General features: G+C 40.2%; 2 protein-coding genes across 2 annotated transcripts; both read right to left on the bottom strand.

Annotated features, from left to right (window-relative positions):
• Positions 1–5,861: 5,861 nt before the first annotated feature.
• On the bottom strand, positions 5,862–8,321 carry LOC146476850 (uncharacterized). The gene is made up of 4 exons (XM_085113883.1): positions 8,138–8,321; positions 7,445–7,802; positions 6,294–6,519; positions 5,862–6,203 (listed from the first exon to the last, which is right to left on the bottom strand). Exons 1-4 carry the CDS (start codon positions 8,319–8,321, stop codon positions 5,862–5,864), a joined length of 1,110 nt encoding a protein of 369 aa, XP_084970009.1.
• A 617-nt stretch (positions 8,322–8,938) lies between these two features.
• LOC146476849 (uncharacterized) lies at positions 8,939–15,853 on the bottom strand. The gene is made up of 6 exons (XM_085113982.1): positions 15,676–15,853; positions 14,100–14,482; positions 13,384–13,521; positions 12,448–12,546; positions 11,681–11,748; positions 8,939–11,409 (listed from the first exon to the last, which is right to left on the bottom strand). Exons 1-6 carry the CDS (start codon positions 15,727–15,729, stop codon positions 11,378–11,380), a joined length of 774 nt encoding a protein of 257 aa, XP_084970108.1. The 5' UTR covers positions 15,730–15,853; the 3' UTR covers positions 8,939–11,377.
• Positions 15,854–17,411: the final 1,558 nt, after the last annotated feature.

The following is a 17,411-nucleotide window of genomic DNA, read 5'->3' as shown; positions in this document are numbered from 1 at the left end:
TTTCTTTATTTCAGATTAATGAAACGCAACGCTTGGATGAACGGATTGGTAATTATTTCACCTTGGTACAAATTAACAGTAAACTTATCAATCTTTTGGAGGATTCAATTCATGTGATACATAGCTCGCAACTAATTAAGGAACCAAGAAAAACTCTGGCTTGTGTTTGTGGGTTTTTGCACGTCAATTGTGATCATCAGTATTTTGAAGATTGTTCAAGCATCATATACAAAGACTCGACACAATGTGGTATGGACAGATGAACAAAAAAACTTGGTCAAAGTAAAAATTGCAGAAATTCCCGTATTTAAAAGACTATAATTTTGAAAATTAAACAAGTTTTTCAAAGTGATGCACTCAACTGGCTACCGACAATTAATGTTGCTGTTTACAGGCATCTGATATTTTATTCAGTCCTGCAGGATAAACACCCGCGATTATCACAAAGTCGACACACGTGAAGGAAGAGAGAAGCGAAAAAGACAAACTTTATATGAGGTTAAGAATTTAAGCCCCATTTATACTATAACAAAACATGTTTAATTGAACTAGGTTTAACAAAATGAAAATTGGTAATTGAAAGCTGAACCATTGGATTTGACAAAGGATCATCCTTTGACTTTAACTTATTCTTTCATTTCTGCTAAATCTGTAGTCGACGAAAATCCAAGAAATAACATTCTTTGTAGTAAGATAGCGTCTGTTATCCAACACGTACAATTGGTTAGATGACAACCGCTATTAGTTTCCACCAAACCAGTGAATATTGTTTTTTGAGTGCTCTGATTGGCTTCTTAAACTCCGAATGGCTAACAGTTATTCCACGACCGTACGTTGGATATGAGATGACGAGCCAACGAGGCGCGTATCGATTTGGCTATAATCGTCCTTTATCCAACAAGCGAAAATGGAATAACTGTTTTATTAAATACAAGCAGGATCTAAATCTTGCTGATTTAATTTTACAAGAACGACCACAAGACGATTTAATGGCCGGTATTCCTTGGGCATGGTATAATGGCTGATATTCCATGGCCGCTAAGCCAATGAAAACTCTGGAATTGAATTATCCAATGAGGCAGTTTTTAACAGTATTCGGTATCCACCTCCGCCTCAGTGAATAATTGTTAATGGTCCCATGGGATATATTACCCCTCGCAACAGAAGGCCACTCAGGCCACATTTTTGTGTTCTTTGTTCTCAGTGATATTCTTGAGACACTTGATAATTTCTCACAGAACGCTTACTAATTATGCTTGTTTGACTAGTTAAGCCAGTCCTTACCCATTGCTTTAGCTCATGCTTTGTAGAACTATTATGCAACAAATTTGCATTTTGTTTCCAGTGAATTTTGAGTGTTATGCTTCGATAGGATAATACAATGCAAAACCAAATGCAAAGCTGATCGGACCGCTAAAAAGGGTAATTTTATTGGCCAATATTTCAGTTAGACAAAACTAACCTTCAGGGGCTGCAAAAAGCGAAGTAAAACTTGGACATAAACAGTTACAATATTTAAAATGATACTAATGAAAACTGTTGAGATATGATAGATTGATAAAGATAGGAAGAAGAAACGTGTACAGAAACCATGATAAAAATAGGGATATAGACAGATTAAGTTTCATCGCGTCTCTTCATCCCATGGGGTTCAAGAGTCTGACCGTACGATATCATAAGAGACGACTGGGGACAAGTCAGGCCCTTGGAAATTAAAAATGCTTCTCTAGCTTTCCAAATGTCGTCTGTGTTGGAGTTGATGAGCTCTAGGGGAATGAGTTCTATGTTGTTGACTGAATGGCCACAATCTCGTACCCAGAGTCCTCAGGCTCTTTGGCCAGCAGTTGGTCGCCAGGAGAGACTCTGGGGTACTGGAATTTTATTACCGCAGGATTTCTGCGGTAAAACATTGGAAGACGTGACGGAGCTTATACAGAGCAGCCAATCAAAAAATTAAATTTTTTGGAATTCTCCAGAGTCTCTCCTGGCGCCTACTCGCTGACCAAAAATCCTGAGGACTCTGGGTACGAGATTGGAATGGCCAGGAAGAATAAAATGATTTATAACGGCGGTAGGTTGATCAACGTGTCGGCAATCCGCGAACAGAAACACCATCAAGAAAACAAACGTAATTAAATTTATTTCATGGTCAATTGTAGGCCAGTTCTTTTGCCAGACATGACAAACCCAAACCTACCCTATAACAAGACGCCTGGAGGCGTACACCCGGGATCTTTTGGTACTTCTTTTATTCTCAAGCGACCCACTTACTTACTTACTTAGGCCCTTCGCTCTTTGATGAACGTAGGCCATCGACGACCCCTCGCCAGCGCACTCTATTCTGGGCTGCTTTGGCTATTGATATGCAATAGAAATAGACTCTTTTCAAAGTAAAAGTTTAACGTTGTTTTTATTAAATTTGGTCCTTATTCGGATACTTTAATCATTAAACGGTATTTCAATGCTGATAATTATTCTCAAATATTGCATCTTGAATAACAATGATTTTAGTGTGTATATTATTTCATTTACTTGTATTTTATTAAGAGAATTAAGATGAATTGCGTAATGTAAGTCACCGACAAGAGACACTTTGCCTTCTTACCCGGACTTCCTGGAACTGTTTAGATTATCCTTATTTGCGCTTGACACAGTTGAAACCGTGTTAGTCATATCTTTCAACGCAATAGTTTGTTGTAGACATAATTGTACTTATGCTGATCAAAAGTTGTTTTCTTCTGGTACCAATTCAATGTGAAGCAAAAGTCTTTTTTTGAAGTGTTTCCTTGGAAACCGTACCATTGACTAGTTACGCCCAAATTGGTTTTTAAGAAGTAATAATAGATTTTTTTATGCCTTGTCAACACGCATTTCCTTAGTTTTTACCTTCAGTTATCTGGCTGCCAGATCTTGACTGGAAATAACTTGCTTGCTAGTTTTTGCGTAATTCCGCCGTGTTTCAGGTTGAATTTGTACCAGTTGAATTTTACTCTTAATGACTTTTAATCTATAAGTAATTACTGAACGGAAACACCTATTGTACCAGATCTGTTGTACCAACACGTACTGTACTTTTTAATTAAAGTTACGAGGTTGTAAGCACGCAACAAGTTAATTTATGGAAAAAGCCGGAACCAAGATTTGGACAAGAAGGTTGTGTTCTATTTTAAGTTTCCGTTGTAAAATGTTGTTGTGCGATTTCATTTAATGTTTGATTTCTCTTGTATTTAGCCAAGAATGTTCATTTGTAAAAGATGAAAATGTTCCTTGTAATTTTTTATATTGATCTCCTCGCTTTGTTTTGTCCAGATCGTTTGGCGATGACATTGAAAATTGAAGAAGAAAGTCATTTCGGTCACTGAAAGTTACTCGAAGGAAAATATGAAAATTGTTTTAGTGCGCAAGCGTACTTTCGCTTAAGAACTATTGCGCAAGGTATTACTTTAGCTTAAATTTACGATTGATGAGATTTTGACAGCTGATTGACAGTTCCCGCCAAATCACGCTTGGACGATATAAAAGTGATGAGATTAATCTGTTCTTAGCCTTTACGTCTTGATCTTGTCAGAGTAAGGTTTTACAGTGTTATCAATAAATAACCAAAGGAACTGAAGACGTGCTTGTACTTCTTGAAGCCTAATAGCGCGTAGAATTATAGTACAACACTATCCCGCCACAGTTGTTTCCTTGCGGCTTTAGTTCTTCCTCCGTGTCTCGCCTCCAGCTGTTGCGAGGCCGGCCTCTCTTCCTCTTTCCCTGAGGGTTCCAGGTCAGGGCTTGGCATCTGATACTGGATGCTGGTTTCCTGAGGGTGTGTCCGATCCAGCCCCACTTCCTCCGCAGAATCTGCTTGGCCATTGGTTCCTGTCCCGCTCGCTCCAACGGATCTTCATTCTTGATTTTCTCTGGCCATTTGATCTTATAGTTGCGTCTCAGACTGGTGTTGAAGAATGTCTGTATTTTCTGCAGCATTGTTTTTGTTATACGCCATGTCTCACATCCATAGAGAAGAACAGACTTCACGTTGGAGTTTAAGATGCGGAGTTTGATTGATTCAAATTTAAACTGGAAGGACAAGGTTGAATGTATCACAAAGAAAATTAGAAGAAGCATTGGTATCCTCTCTAAACTTCGATATTTTGTTGGCCTAGATATTTTATTAAGCTTATATTATGCCCTTATATATCCTTTTTTGACTTATGGAATAATTATCTGGGGAAATACCTGTAAGACTACTCTTCAGCCAATTGTTATTCTACAGAAAAAAGCAATGCGAATTATTACCTTCTCTAGATTTGTTGAACACTCTAGTCCTTTGTTTAAGTCTCTTGAAATTATAAAATTTTTGGACCTAGTAACTTTTTATTTAGCCATCTTTATGTACAAATATCACAATCAACTATTACCACCTGTTTTTATTTCTTTTTTCACTAAAATAACACAGATTCATAGCTATAATACAACGCTTGCTGCAAAACAGTCTTATTATCTCCCAAAAGCAAGAACTAATTATGGAATATGTAATATTAGATTTCAATGTCCATCGGTGTGGAATTCAATTGATGAAGATATAAAATCATCTTCTTTGTCTTTATGTAGACTGTTCACAGTCCCCCTATTTTTCCGTGGGATTCTCGAGACTAGTACGCTTCGATCGAACTGCCGCCATCTTGGTCTGTAAAAGCGAGCGCGATCTGGGGAGAGTGTCTAAACTACCGAGGGGAACGGGAGTGGGTGTTAGTTGAGTTGGGGAGGGGAAGCGAAAAAATCCCTATTTTTCCCGCTGCCTCCCAACTCCGCTACCCTCCCCTCGGTAGTTTAGACACTCTCCCCAGATCGCGCTCGCTTTTACAAACCAAGATGGCGGTAGCTCCATCGAAGCGTACCAGTCTCGAGAATCCCACGGAAAAATAGGGGGACTGTGAACAGTCTAGTCTTTATTTAAAAAGAAAATGAAACAACACTTAATCAAAGATTACTAGACATCTGTACTTCGATTTCGATTTTGCAATTCTAAGATAAGAAGTAATATTGTTTTGCAACGTAAGAATTATGGTCATTTTAATATACTGGTACTTTACTTAACTCTGTTTAACTTTATTTTTGTGTGTATTTATGTGTGTTTGTTCTTGTGTCCCTGACGTTAACATTTAAATGTCTTTTCTTACAGCTGGCTGCCTGGCATTTTTAACTTTTAGGTTATTTCGGGCAGTCAGCACCCCTATCATCTATTGTATGTATATATTTATATTTTCTGTTGTAATAATAATGGGGTGAAATAAAGTATTGTTGTTGTTGTTGTTGTTATTGTTGTAGTTTGGTTCTTGTGCGGATAGTCTTGGATGCCCAGATGTTCTTGAGCATGACAAATGCTCCCCTTGCCTTGCCAATCCTAGCTGCAACATCCCAGTCCGTGCCTCCCAGTTTATCCACAACACTTCCTGAGTAGACTGTGACTGGTGTATTGGCAGTGGTGTTAATCTTCATTAGCTCCGTTTGTTTGCGTTGATCTTGAGCCCTGTCATTGCTGACGTGGTATCCAGGTGAGTGGCCTTGTTCTACATCTGGTTTTGGTTATGTGACAGGAGCGCCAGGTCGTCAGCAAAGTCGAGGACATCCAACTGTGTCCAGAGAGTCCACTGTATCCCGTTGTTCCTGCCTCTTGTGGTGGTCTTCATGATCCAGTCGGTGACTAGGAGGAAGAGGAACGGTGATAGCAGGCACCCCTGGCAGACTTCGGTCTTTTCCTCGAAGCAGTCTGACATCTGGCCGGCGTGAACGATCCTGCAGCTCATGTCCTGGTGCGTACATCGGATGAGAGAGATGATCTTCTCTGGAACTCCGTAGTGTCTTAGTAACTTTTACAGCGTCTCTCCGTCCACACTGTCGAAGGTCTTCTCAAAGTCTATGAAGTTGATGTAGAGGGGAGAATTCCACTCGAGCGACTGCTCCACGACGATTTGCAGGCTAGCGATCTGGTCAGCAAAGGGTCTGTTCCTGCGGAAGCGGGCCTGTTGGTCTCGGAGCTTGGGGTCGACTGCCTCTTTCATCCTCTCCAACAGAACTCTGTTGAGAACTTTGCCTGGCACTGACAGGATTATGATCCCTCGGTAATTGCTGCATTCCCTGAGGTCTCCCTTCTGACGATTCTTTCCTTCCACTGGGCTGGTACTTCTTCCTTTTCCCAATTCTTGTTGAACAGGCTGTGCAACATGTTGACGGCTGTCTCCATGCCTGCTTTGATGGCTTCAGCTGGTATCTCGTCCTGCACGGCAGCTTTTTCCATTCCTAACAATTTTGATGGCTTTTTTTATCTCTGCTTTTGTTGGCTTGTTGCAGTTGATGGGCAATTCTGTCTCCGCTGGGGGTATTTCCGGTGGTTCTTCAGGAGTGGGGCCGTTTAACAGCTCCTCAAAGTGTTCTGCCCATCTCTTCAGTTGTTCCTCGACTGTCGTCAGTGGGTTGCCTTTCTTGTCCTTGATTGGTCTGTCAGTCTGCTGGAATTTACCAGCTAGCTTCCTGGTCACCAGGTACAGGTCCTAGAGGTTCCTTTGTCCTGCTGCCTTCTCAGCTTGACTGGCCAGGTTGTCAATAAAGTCTTTTTTGTCCTTCTTGATGTTTCTCTTCACTTCTTTGTTTGCTCTTCTGTATTCTTCCTGAGCCTTTGCCTTGGCTGTTCTTGTTCGCCTCATGTTCAGATCTTTTTTTCTTCTCTTTCCTCATTTCAAGCTTCTAGATGGTGTCTGAAGAGATCCATTCCTTATTCTGTGCCTCTCTCTTACCAAGAATCTCTTAACATATGTCACGCCACAGCTTTTTTTTTTTGCCGTGTTCCCACTGTGTCTCAATGTCTGTCTCTCTGTCTTCCATCAGTTCTTGTAGTGGCTAGTATGTGTTGGAAAGGCTGATTTTGAAAGCTGCCTGTGTATCTTTGTTCCTGCGACGTCCAACATTGTACTTTGTCCGTGTGTTGTTTATGTTGTTATTAGGGAGTTTAAGAAACGAGGACGGCAACGGTAACGAGAACGTCATTTAAAAATATAACTTCTCGTTTTTGTAACTCTTTCGCAATCTTTTAAATTTGTTTAACTTGGAAAATGCTGGCGAACTCTCCAGGAACTAAATTAGTATGAACGGCGTCAAAGTAAGGAAAAATAAAGAAGATTTTGCGTCATACGCTCCCGTTCTCGAGAAAACCTAAAATTTGGTCATTTCACGTTGTTGTTTTGCAGAGGACGGCAAAGAAATGTACCAAAATGTAAACGCACGTGTAAAGCAATTGTTTTTGCTCATTAAACCTATTGTTTTGTGGCGTTCTCGTTACCGTTGCCGTCCTCGTTTCTTAAACTCCCTATTGTACCTCTTGAGCCGTAATTTCACTGTTGTCATCAGAAGATGGTGGCCTGATGATACGTCGGCACCTCTCATCACTCGCACATCTCACCATAATCTCATAAACTTCCGGCTAATGCAGATATGGTCAACCTGATTCTCCGGGATCTGATCTGGTGATGTGGCCTTGTGGATGCGCCTGTGCGGGAAGATGCTTCCTCCTATCACCAGTTGGTTCAAGGCGCACAGGTCTGCAAAGCGCTCACCATTTTCATTCATAACTCCCAATTCCGGTCTCCCCATGATGTCGTCGTATCCAGTGTTGTCTGCTCCGATCTTGCCGTTAAAGTCCCCCATCATTAACGTCATGTCTTTGGCTCCGCTTTTATCTAACACTGACTGTAACTGTTGGTAAAAGTCGTCTTTCTTTTCGTTTGTGGGGGCATAACACTGGATGGTGATGAGCTTGGCTGTAATGATGCGGGAGTTGACAGGCTCTCATCCTATGAGTGCTCGCTGTGCCTCCGGTGCTAGCACCAGGGCCACACCCTCAGTGTGGGGGGCTCCAACCTCTGTGTGTCCCGGATACAACAGCTGCTCTCCTGATGAAAGTCTCAGTTGTCCTGTTTGTAGCCACCTTATCTCACTCAATCCTAGTACTCCTATCTTGTAGTTCGTCATCTCTCTCGCTACCTGAAAGGTCCTTCCTGATTCATACATTGTCCTGATCTTCCATATGGCTACTCTTGTTGTTGTCCTGAGTGTCAGAAGGGGGTCTGTCTCGCAACTTCCTTTCGGTTTTCACTGCCCTGCTTCATAAGTCTCCGAGATGGAGACATTTCTTCTCCTAGGTGAATGCTGTAACTGGGTTGGTTTTTACAGGATGGGGTAGTTGGCCCTATGCCAAACCTCCTCTCTGTTGGGCCGGGTTTTCTCTCTGGGTGTTCCCTCCCGTAGATGGTTGCGGTCACTGTGCTCATGAGCGCCATCTTCCCAGCTTTTCTTTTGGGGTTTTCTCCCTTAGCCTTTGTCTTTCCCAAGTCTATCACAAGGCAGTGATGCTATTTGCCCATAGCTGGGGACTAGGATTGCAGACACCAGGGCATATCTACACACCGGTGGGCCATACATGCCGTGCATTTAGGGGCCTAATCTCCTCCAAGACCTTGTAGTTCTGCTTGGGCCGCAAGGTACCCAATTACCATCTGCTACCTAGAGGAGGATCCTGTATCTGGGCCACATAGGTCTAACCGTGGAGAGGCTATACCTGGTAGAGAAGACTTACGCATCTTGCTTCCTTTTCACAGCCAACTGTTAACCAGGGGTGAAACCGAAAGCGAAAGTAACAAGCACAGACACAGACAGTACACGCACTGTACGAGTCACACTGCCATTTAGCAGACACGGCGACACACCTGGCGATTTTATACGCCGATCGCGCCGATGTGGCACTTCAACCTTTTTCCCGGGCTCCATCGAGGGGCGTTTTGAAAAGTTATGTTATAAAATCGCATAACCCGATTGGTTGACTTTACCGGCGATTCGCAGCGATAAGCGTAGAAAATCGCAGGAACGGGCACACTTGGCGAATATCTGAAATGTTAGATATCGGCGATTTTATACCCCTATACCAGCGATCGGCGAAATCACAATCGGGCACACCTGGCGATTTTCTCCGATCGCGGCGATCGGCGTATAAAATCGCCAGGTGTGTCGCTGGCTTTAGGTCACCGTATTTGGGGAGGACAAACATGGCCAGATATGGTCCAAGTTTCTTTGGCTCACAAGGGCCGGTCTTCGTGGGTCTACTGCAGCTACCTGAAGTCTTTACGCGTATAACTTAACTATGCAAATAGTCTATTTTGGTGTTTTCGTATCCCCAGTCAGCAGTCATTTAATCCTGATCTGCCACACTAGAAAATGCATCGATGAACGCTCTCTTCTATTGAGTCTTATAACCAATCTTACTGACTTGATACTCTTTTTCTAGCTGTGATGTGTGCTCTTATTTTTAGGGTTGTAGAGAATTTGAACCTTAATTTATGACACCAACAATGACCTAGGCAACATAATTCAACAATGTACTTTGACTAGTTTTCATGTGTTCGACCCTTGACAACGTTGTCACGGGGGTGGGGTCCATGGGGTTTCCATACATGGGTGAAATTCTAACTGAAAGATGAAACAACAACGGCGCAGTAAAACAGCTCGCGCGTTTAAACAGGGAAAACGCAAAACCCCATGGAAAGGCTGGCTACTTCTCGCCGGATGCTTCCGTTCGCTCCCTGCCTGCGCTACTTTTGAAAGGAAATTAGCGCGAGGCAGGCTAAATGGGACGAAGGGCGTCCGTCACACGACCACACAGAAAAGATACAGTTGAATTACTACAGATATAGTCACCTTATTTATTACAAAATGTAATCTAATGTTATTGTACAAAGAATTATGGTGCAACTCTAATACGTACGACAGTACGCATGAAACTAATACTTTCAAAAACATACCAAAAAGTTACATAAATTGTTTTTATTCTCAGTCGCCAAAGCATGAAAATACTATCGTTCAATGCATATAATTCTTCTGATTATTCTTGACAAAGAAGACATTATATCTTCCAATAATGTGTCCTGATCTCTCTCGAAGAAAGCGATTATAAATAAAAAATTAAAGTTGTTAAAAACTTGAAATTAATTTTTAAGAACAACGATAAGTAAATGAGTACGGTGATACCAAATAAAACATCGGTTATATTCGAGTTAGCGGCTCGCACCAACTGAACATCGAATATAACCAGAATTCTGTTTGAAATCACATTTAAAAACATCTTTTTTTGTTTGTTTGTTTGTTTGTTTGTTTTGTTAAAATATAAATTGCAAATAAAGACATAGGTTATATTCGGGTTAGCGGCTCACACCAACTGAACATCGAATACAACCAGAATTGTGTTTGAAATCAAGTAACAAAACCTTTTCGTTGGTTTGTATGTTTTGCTTGTTTTGTTTTTCTTTCTTTTGGTTACATGACGTTTCCAGCTAGCGCGTTCGTTGATTAGAATTCCACTGAAATTAATCTAAAGTATAAACAATAAATAAAAACAACGGCTATATTCGGGTTAGCGGCTATCGAATATAACCACAGTTGAGTTTGAGATCACGTTCCAAACATCGGTTTTGGTTTGTTGGTTATGTCATAATATAAATAGCAAATTATAACATCGGTTATATTGGAGTTAGCGGCTCACACCAACTGAACATCGAATATAAACAGAATTCTGTTCGAAATCACATTTAAAAACATCTGTTTTTGTTTGTTTGTTTGTTTTGTTAAAATATAAACAGCAACTAAAAACATCGGTTATATTCGAGTTAGCCGTTCATAACAGCTCACCCTGCGGGCAGAGCCTCCTTTTGTCTTTTTCCTCCCAAAAGGAAGGCTCTGCTAGCAGTGTGATAACAGCTGAACAATAACCATAATTCCGACTGAATGTAAAAACATGTTTGATTTGTTTGTTTGTTGCTTTTTGTTTTATTTTTTAACCTGCCGTTTCGTAATCAACGTTATCTTTTTAAGTGAGTTTCCCTCATCAACGAACGCGCTGTTTCTCTAAACTTAATATAAACATCTTTTCGGCCATTTATTTTTTCCTATGTTACTGCTAAATAAGGCGATATTATTCTCTAATTCTTTACCTCAGACTAACATATATTTATAGCTATATTGAATAGATCAGAAGTGACTTTGTAAGTCTCTTACTACTTCAGTATCCCATATTTATTTACTTAATTCTTTGTTTCTTTGGCTTTAGTTTTTCCTCAGTAACAAAAACAAAACACAAAATAGAAAATACTAATGTGAGGTTCTGCGACATGTGCAGAGTAAAAATTTTGTTCTATTGCAATACGAAAAATTTGTCAAAGATCATGCAAGGTTTTTTAAACTTTTTTTTTAAGTATATAGTGACAGCCAGAAAATCTAATGCAATTTTCTTTAGAGTTAGACAGAAATTAAAGTTAATTAAACTAATGTGGAGACTTGCATGAACATTTCAATCTCTGTTAATAATTCTGCCTGGAAAACCTGCAACATAAAAATAATGAAATTGTAAGCGCGCGCCCAGTAAAAAAAAAAAGAAACAAGTACAGGTGTGCCTCTATTTTAAGCCAATCGTCAACGGAACCAAATAAAAGCCAATAGCGACATACGGCACTCGTGTTTTGCCAGCACTTAGTACAGGACTGACATATTTTTTTAGAGCTGTAGCCGGGGGATACGCCTACTAAACGTGTCTGGCGTAACTAGGGACGAAAAGTGAGTAATGTAAACTATACATCGCTAGTGGATACCATACCTGTAGCTTTGGCCAGCTTTCCCAGAGAGTTTTGGTCAGCTACAACTAACTCGTACTTAACTTCATAGCTGGAAAAGAGAAGATATATCTCTCTTGAAGATAGTGACAGTTTGTTGTGGAGTTTTGTTTTTTTAACAACAAGCAAAAGGAAGAAGGTACAGTTTATTAATTTCAGCACTGTACTTATTTATCCATCCTCACAGATAATAGCATAGTACTTACTATCTTGATTTAAAAGTGAAATAGTGTTAGTGAAATAAAGTTGTTCCTTTATTAATTGATTCATTCATTCGTTCGTTTGTCATTCATTCATTCATTCATTCATTCATTCATTCATTCATTCATTCATTCATTCATTCATTCATTCATTCATTCATTCATTCATTCATTCATTCATTCATTCATTCATTCATTCATTCATTCATTCGTTCATTCATTCACTACTATTTTGGGGTCATCATTTTGAAACTCCCTTTATGCTTTTTCTCATTTAGTAAAACCGAATCGAATGCAAATAAATGGTTCGTAATTTGCAACTGAACACAATTCTGCTTTTTTCGTTCATCCTATGAAACATTTCCTGGGTTTTGCCAACCTTGTTCCCAGGGCCTTTTCCCTAGCTTGGGGCTGGGGCGGGAAAAGGCCCCTTTTTCCCGCCCCAAGCTAGGGAAAAGGCCCTGGGAACAAGGTTGGGGTTATGCATGGCTTCCTTCTTTGAAATACAAAGCGTGGCTTGCAATACTAAGAACAAAACATTGCTTTCTTACCTGGAAAAAGGCAGGTTTCGGCACTGTGGATGGGAGAGAGCAACTGCTAGCAGACCTACTGGTCTGTAAATTACAACTCTCTTGAATTGCTCTCTAAACCTGTGTACAGATAGTATTTTAACTAAACTTAGTCATTTCGTTAATATTATAATTAAACCTAATCGAGATATTGATGCTAGCTGTTCGGCCATATTATGAGAATTAGTCGATTGAATTCGGAGCCGCAATCAAAACTTTGAAACAAAATGTTTAACATGTTGTTTCTTGGATTCCCGAGAATTTCTGAGGCGCGTAATGTTTTTCCGAACAGATATTCCATCGAAACGAGCGATTGGGTGCCAATGTACCAGCTTAGAAATATAGGAATACAAGTACTTTTTTTACCTTATTCTCTGATAACAAAGATTGCGAATGACGCCGACTGTGTCTGCTGTGATTGGTAAGAGTATAAATTCTTTCATTTTTTTTTGTCATACGACGTACTTGTGAAAATCACTCTAAATTAAAGGAAATTTTATGCGCACAAACAACGAGTAAATTTCGTGTTCGCTGAACCGCGATGTATTGACGAATTTTTTTTAGTAAATTTCGATCACTTGTGGCCATTAAGAGCGATTTTGTATTCGCATCCCTTTCACGAATGGTTGCCTAGTGTAACATGACCTAAAATGAGCATGTTTATCAATTTGTTTGTTGCCGCAACATTTGCGAAAAGTAGAAGTCGGTTCTACTTCGTGAAATGGTGATTGCAACAAAAACATTGCGAGACAAGTTCATTGCATAGCACGTTACACTAAGCAACGTTTCGTGAAACTTGTGTTACAACGGCGCAACGAAATTGCGAGACAAGTTGCAAGACAAATTGCGTAGTGTAACATAGCCCTTATTATTAATATGCATAAATATGATTGTACATCACAATATTCCTCAGCGTACCTGCTATTCAATCTTTGGCAAGTCCTTTTGACAAGTTTAGCACACACCTCGCTACACCCTGACATACAGTATACATCCCGAATCACAAGAACAAAGGGGTCTTTGTTCACCTTTGATTCAATTGAGTTTGGGATGTAACTGTGGATTAAAAAGAAAGAAAAAAACAAAAAAAATTTGAGCATAAGGTCGATTTGATACATTACAACAGCTTTGAGATTACTACTGTTAAGGTCAATTACATCTCGCTGTAATTTAGCCTGCACTATGCAGGTGCTCGAACAGAGTGTCACGGGAAGGGAGCAGAAAAGAGGTACTATGAATCATGTCTGTGCCTGGAACAAGTCAGTCGCAATATTAATTTACATTGGGTCAGTGTGCACTATATAAAATTCATGATTCGACTGTTTTCGAATGTTACACGTATTTTATAGAGTATAGAACACCCGGTTAAAAATAACATCAAAATATGCTGCATGTGTTTTTCAAAATTAAAAAAGTCGTTGGACAGCTGCGAACCTCATGCATTTAGTGAAATCATTGGTACTGTCCGACGAAGTAGAACCATCTTTTATGACCTGCGCACAAACGTTTAATTTCTCTTTGTGCTAGGACGTCAGTAGAGGAAGTGTAAGACATCTGGACCGTACGCATTTTTTTCTGAACTTTTGGATCGATTTTAAGTATGCAGAATAGATATTTTTTCGATGTTAACGTACCTCAAAAAGTGTTCCAAGGCCGTGCAAGTTTTCCCTTCAAGGGAATAAATGGCGATATTTTCATTGTTTCTCATTTCTAAAAATGGCCTTGGAGTCAGGGTGAGCAGATGGTTTCCATTTTCATGGAATCCTTCATATTTCAAGCATGATTCAAGGCATGCACTCAGACTTTGTCTGTCACACAGGTCCACCCACTCAGAGACTTTTTCAGTCATGAATGTTAATGACGAAAAGTCCTCATACAAATAACTTGTGGGCTGGACTGCTTTTGAGGGCCCGCGAACTGACGCAGTTTGGAGGGCTGATTGTGGCAACGTTTCCTCACTTGGAGGGCTGAATCGAGTTACAGCTTCCTCCTCATACCAAGATTTTCCCTTGGTAGCCTAAGAAACAGAATATTGTCAAGTGAATATTTTTTGTCTGTTAGCGATTGGTTCTTACTTCGCAAGGTCCACCAGACATTCGGCTCAAGACATGCAGTGCGCGCCACGGTAATGTAAGGACCCGTACACAACGACTGAAAAACTTCAGCTTTTCACAGTTTGAATAAAAAAGCTCTTTACTCATTTCATCATTCAAAAGCTTTTATTATTGTCAAACCTTCTGTATAAAAGATTTTTTGCTGCCAAAACAACAAGGCATATCATCGCGTGCAAACAGGGAAATGTTCCTACAAGAGTGTTTCATAAACACAGTGTACCTTGTTTGAGCGCTGAAATTTTCTATGCCTAACACAACGTTACACTTTCCGAGGTGAGATAGAAAAAAGAATATGGATGCCGGGATACACGGCTTAATTTGATTCTGCGTAATGTTGCATAGTCACGGTATCCGAGCTTACTCTATTGACAAACTTTGCTGATTGCTGGTTGATTTAACTTGCGCGTGCTGTGTTTGCCGTTTTTTCTGTTCATTTTTTCTTAATTACTCTATTAAATACATTTTTTTTGTTCCTGGACTTAACACTAAGGCAACATTTCCAACGTTGACAATGTGGATTAGAATTGGCTTTAACCATTAATTTCAAGAATATACCTCAAAGGTAATAAACGTACGAAATCAAATATTTCTGTTCACGCGTGGTAGCCACGTCCGAGTACACGTTTAATCCGGAACTTCGGTTTAATTTGAATTTGTTTTTTTGACCGCTTGACGAGTTGTTGCTATCAGTGGCATGTAGAATATGCTCGAGCATGAAGTGCTATCCTTTGAACATGAAAGAGACAGACAAACAGCGACAAGCGAGGGTGCGCAAAAGACCTTTACAAACAACGCTCTCTGATTCGTCAGATTTATTTCAAACAATACTATGGGGCAAGAGACCTGGAAATAACGCTCTCTGATTCGTCAGATTTATTTCAAATTTCGATCTATCAGTACTACTGACGCGAGAGACCTGGAAACAACGCTCTCTGATTGGTCAGATTTATTTCAAATTTGTTTCCTTTTATGGCAATACTGACACCATCCGGTTCTAACGGTTTTTCTTCAAAGCGCGCAAGTACTCTGAACACATCAAATACACTTTTTTAACGGTTAAACTCAAATATTTTAACAAACGCTAAGTTGTGCTTACCCTTGCCCTCTTATGCGCTCGTGGAATATGCATTTTTGACTGAAAACAACCCATTTCAGGTAAGCTTTTCAATTTTTTGTCAGACGCAGTGACATAAGTTATTCACGCTCTGAAAGTAAGTAAAAAACTGACGATTTCGCGAGTGGCGCGTGTTTATATACTCTTGAATGACGTCATTGATGACGAACTACATTCTGTCCATTTATTGGTCGAGCTGCAAGTTCTCAATTCAAATTCAGATAGCGTAATTACCTTTGAGCCTACCATCTTTTGGTACGTAAATGTCGGATTAAAAGTAGTGCATCCGTTACACGCGGAATAAAGAGGGTATTTATGTTCATAAACACCGCAATGTTTTGCGAAAAATAAGTCAGAGTTCGGCGAGCTGTTCCGCTACTCCCAAATGACGTTCCACAGTTTAAATTTTCCAATTCGCTCCCGAGCGATTGTCGTATAAGTCTTGGATTGCAATCGACTATAATCGGAGTGTCCGAAGAGCAGCGAATAATTGTATAGGCGGAAAATGTCCTATCCATGGCCACCTAAATATTCGTAAGCTTTAAGGCTTCTATCCTATACGTAGCTTAGTGAATCTTTACTGTACAAAGGAACAATGGGTTCAATTGTCTGTACCGCTGCTTTGGTGAGGAGGTTTCCTACAGGGATCGAGTTATTTCGTCTGTTTCTTTGATGATATCGTCTTTATCGATCAAGTCCAGTCTGAGGTCACAGGTCACGGGTCACAACTACAGGTCACTGTGATAATTGCCCCCGCAGGATTTTGGCCCAGAGGCCAAAACCCGAGGAGGCACCCTAGGATTCCCCGCGTGTATACATATAAAGGAATTTCAAAATGTAAGAAAGTAAGTACTGTAAGTAAATTTGTTAGTATGCGAAAAAAATCTCGATTTGATCAAACTAGGCGCGCACGGTGGTCTCGGGTAATATTTCGGCAGCAAGCGTGCAAGGTGCTGTCGGGTAGCTGTCATTCTGCAACCACGAGGTCTTCGAGCAGCGTTTGACGGTCTTGCGAGCAAGAGTTTGCGTTTCGTCGTCCTCTGCAACCACGAGTTCGCATTTCGCAATCATTTAGCAGCATTTCAACCACGAGTTCGCGTTTTGCCATCTTCTAGCAGAGTGTGAAGGTCTTGCAACAACGAAGTCACTTTTCGGCATCTTCTGCATCTTTAGCAGCCTTTCAAACCATGAGTCCACATAATTATATATACAATACGTTGCTGTTTCACAAAACAAAACTGTATGACTGTAATAGATTTCAATGTCAAATTTACAGAGAAACATGCTAACCAGTTACATGGATGTTAACTTCAATAAATATTCAAACGTTTCTTTTTTAACATTCGTATGCACAGTATTTATGTCCAGTAAAAACCATATACAGGTGTTAAACAGATCTTCAAAACCGGGGGCAGCTCTAGTGAAAACTATTACTAGTTGTATATAAACTAGCTAAACAGGGTCTCCTAGCCCTAACTCCATACTAAAAAGCTAATCCAGGCCTTGGGTACGCTAACCTTGGTTAAAAACCAGTACAGTTCAGTGACCTGTACTTGTGACCTGTGGGATGTCGACCTGTAAAAAAAACCCGTCCGTCTTCAAGAAGCTTTTGTATATCGCAAGGTAGTCGTTTGCGATAATGCTAACTTTGTAGGTTTAGCTGCAGATTTTAGGAGCTATAATATTCTGAGCAGAAACTTAAAGAGAACGTTCCTTGA

The sequence above is a fragment of the Pavona decussata genome, unplaced genomic scaffold (assembly GCF_977016875.1).
Source record: "Pavona decussata unplaced genomic scaffold, jaPavDecu1.1 SCAFFOLD_72, whole genome shotgun sequence".
NCBI lineage: Eukaryota > Metazoa > Cnidaria > Anthozoa > Scleractinia > Agariciidae > Pavona > Pavona decussata.
Note: the sequence above shows the minus strand (reverse complement) of the source record. Positions and strands in the feature narration are given on the sequence as shown.

Excerpts from the sequence above, each read along its gene's own strand:
- LOC146476849 (XM_085113982.1), bottom strand. The coding sequence starts at position 15,729 with ATGGGTTGTTTTCAGTCAAAAATGCATATTCCACGAGCGCATAAGAGG. Across the intron at positions 14,483-15,675 it reads GAGCGCATAAGAGGGCAAGG|GCTACCAAGGGAAAATCTTG; the intron begins GTAAGCACAACT and ends TCTGTTTCTTAG. Across the intron at positions 12,547-13,383 it reads TGCCAAAGATTGAATAGCAG|GTTTAGAGAGCAATTCAAGA; the intron begins GTACGCTGAGGA and ends ATCTGTACACAG.
- LOC146476850 (XM_085113883.1), bottom strand. The coding sequence starts at position 8,321 with ATGGCGCTCATGAGCACAGTGACCGCAACCATCTACGGGAGGGAACAC. Across the intron at positions 7,803-8,137 it reads GAGACTTATGAAGCAGGGCA|CCAAGCTCATCACCATCCAG; the intron begins GTGAAAACCGAA and ends GCATCATTACAG. Across the intron at positions 6,520-7,444 it reads CGGAAGTTTATGAGATTATG|GAAGCTAGCTGGTAAATTCC; the intron begins GTGAGATGTGCG and ends CCTGGTGACCAG.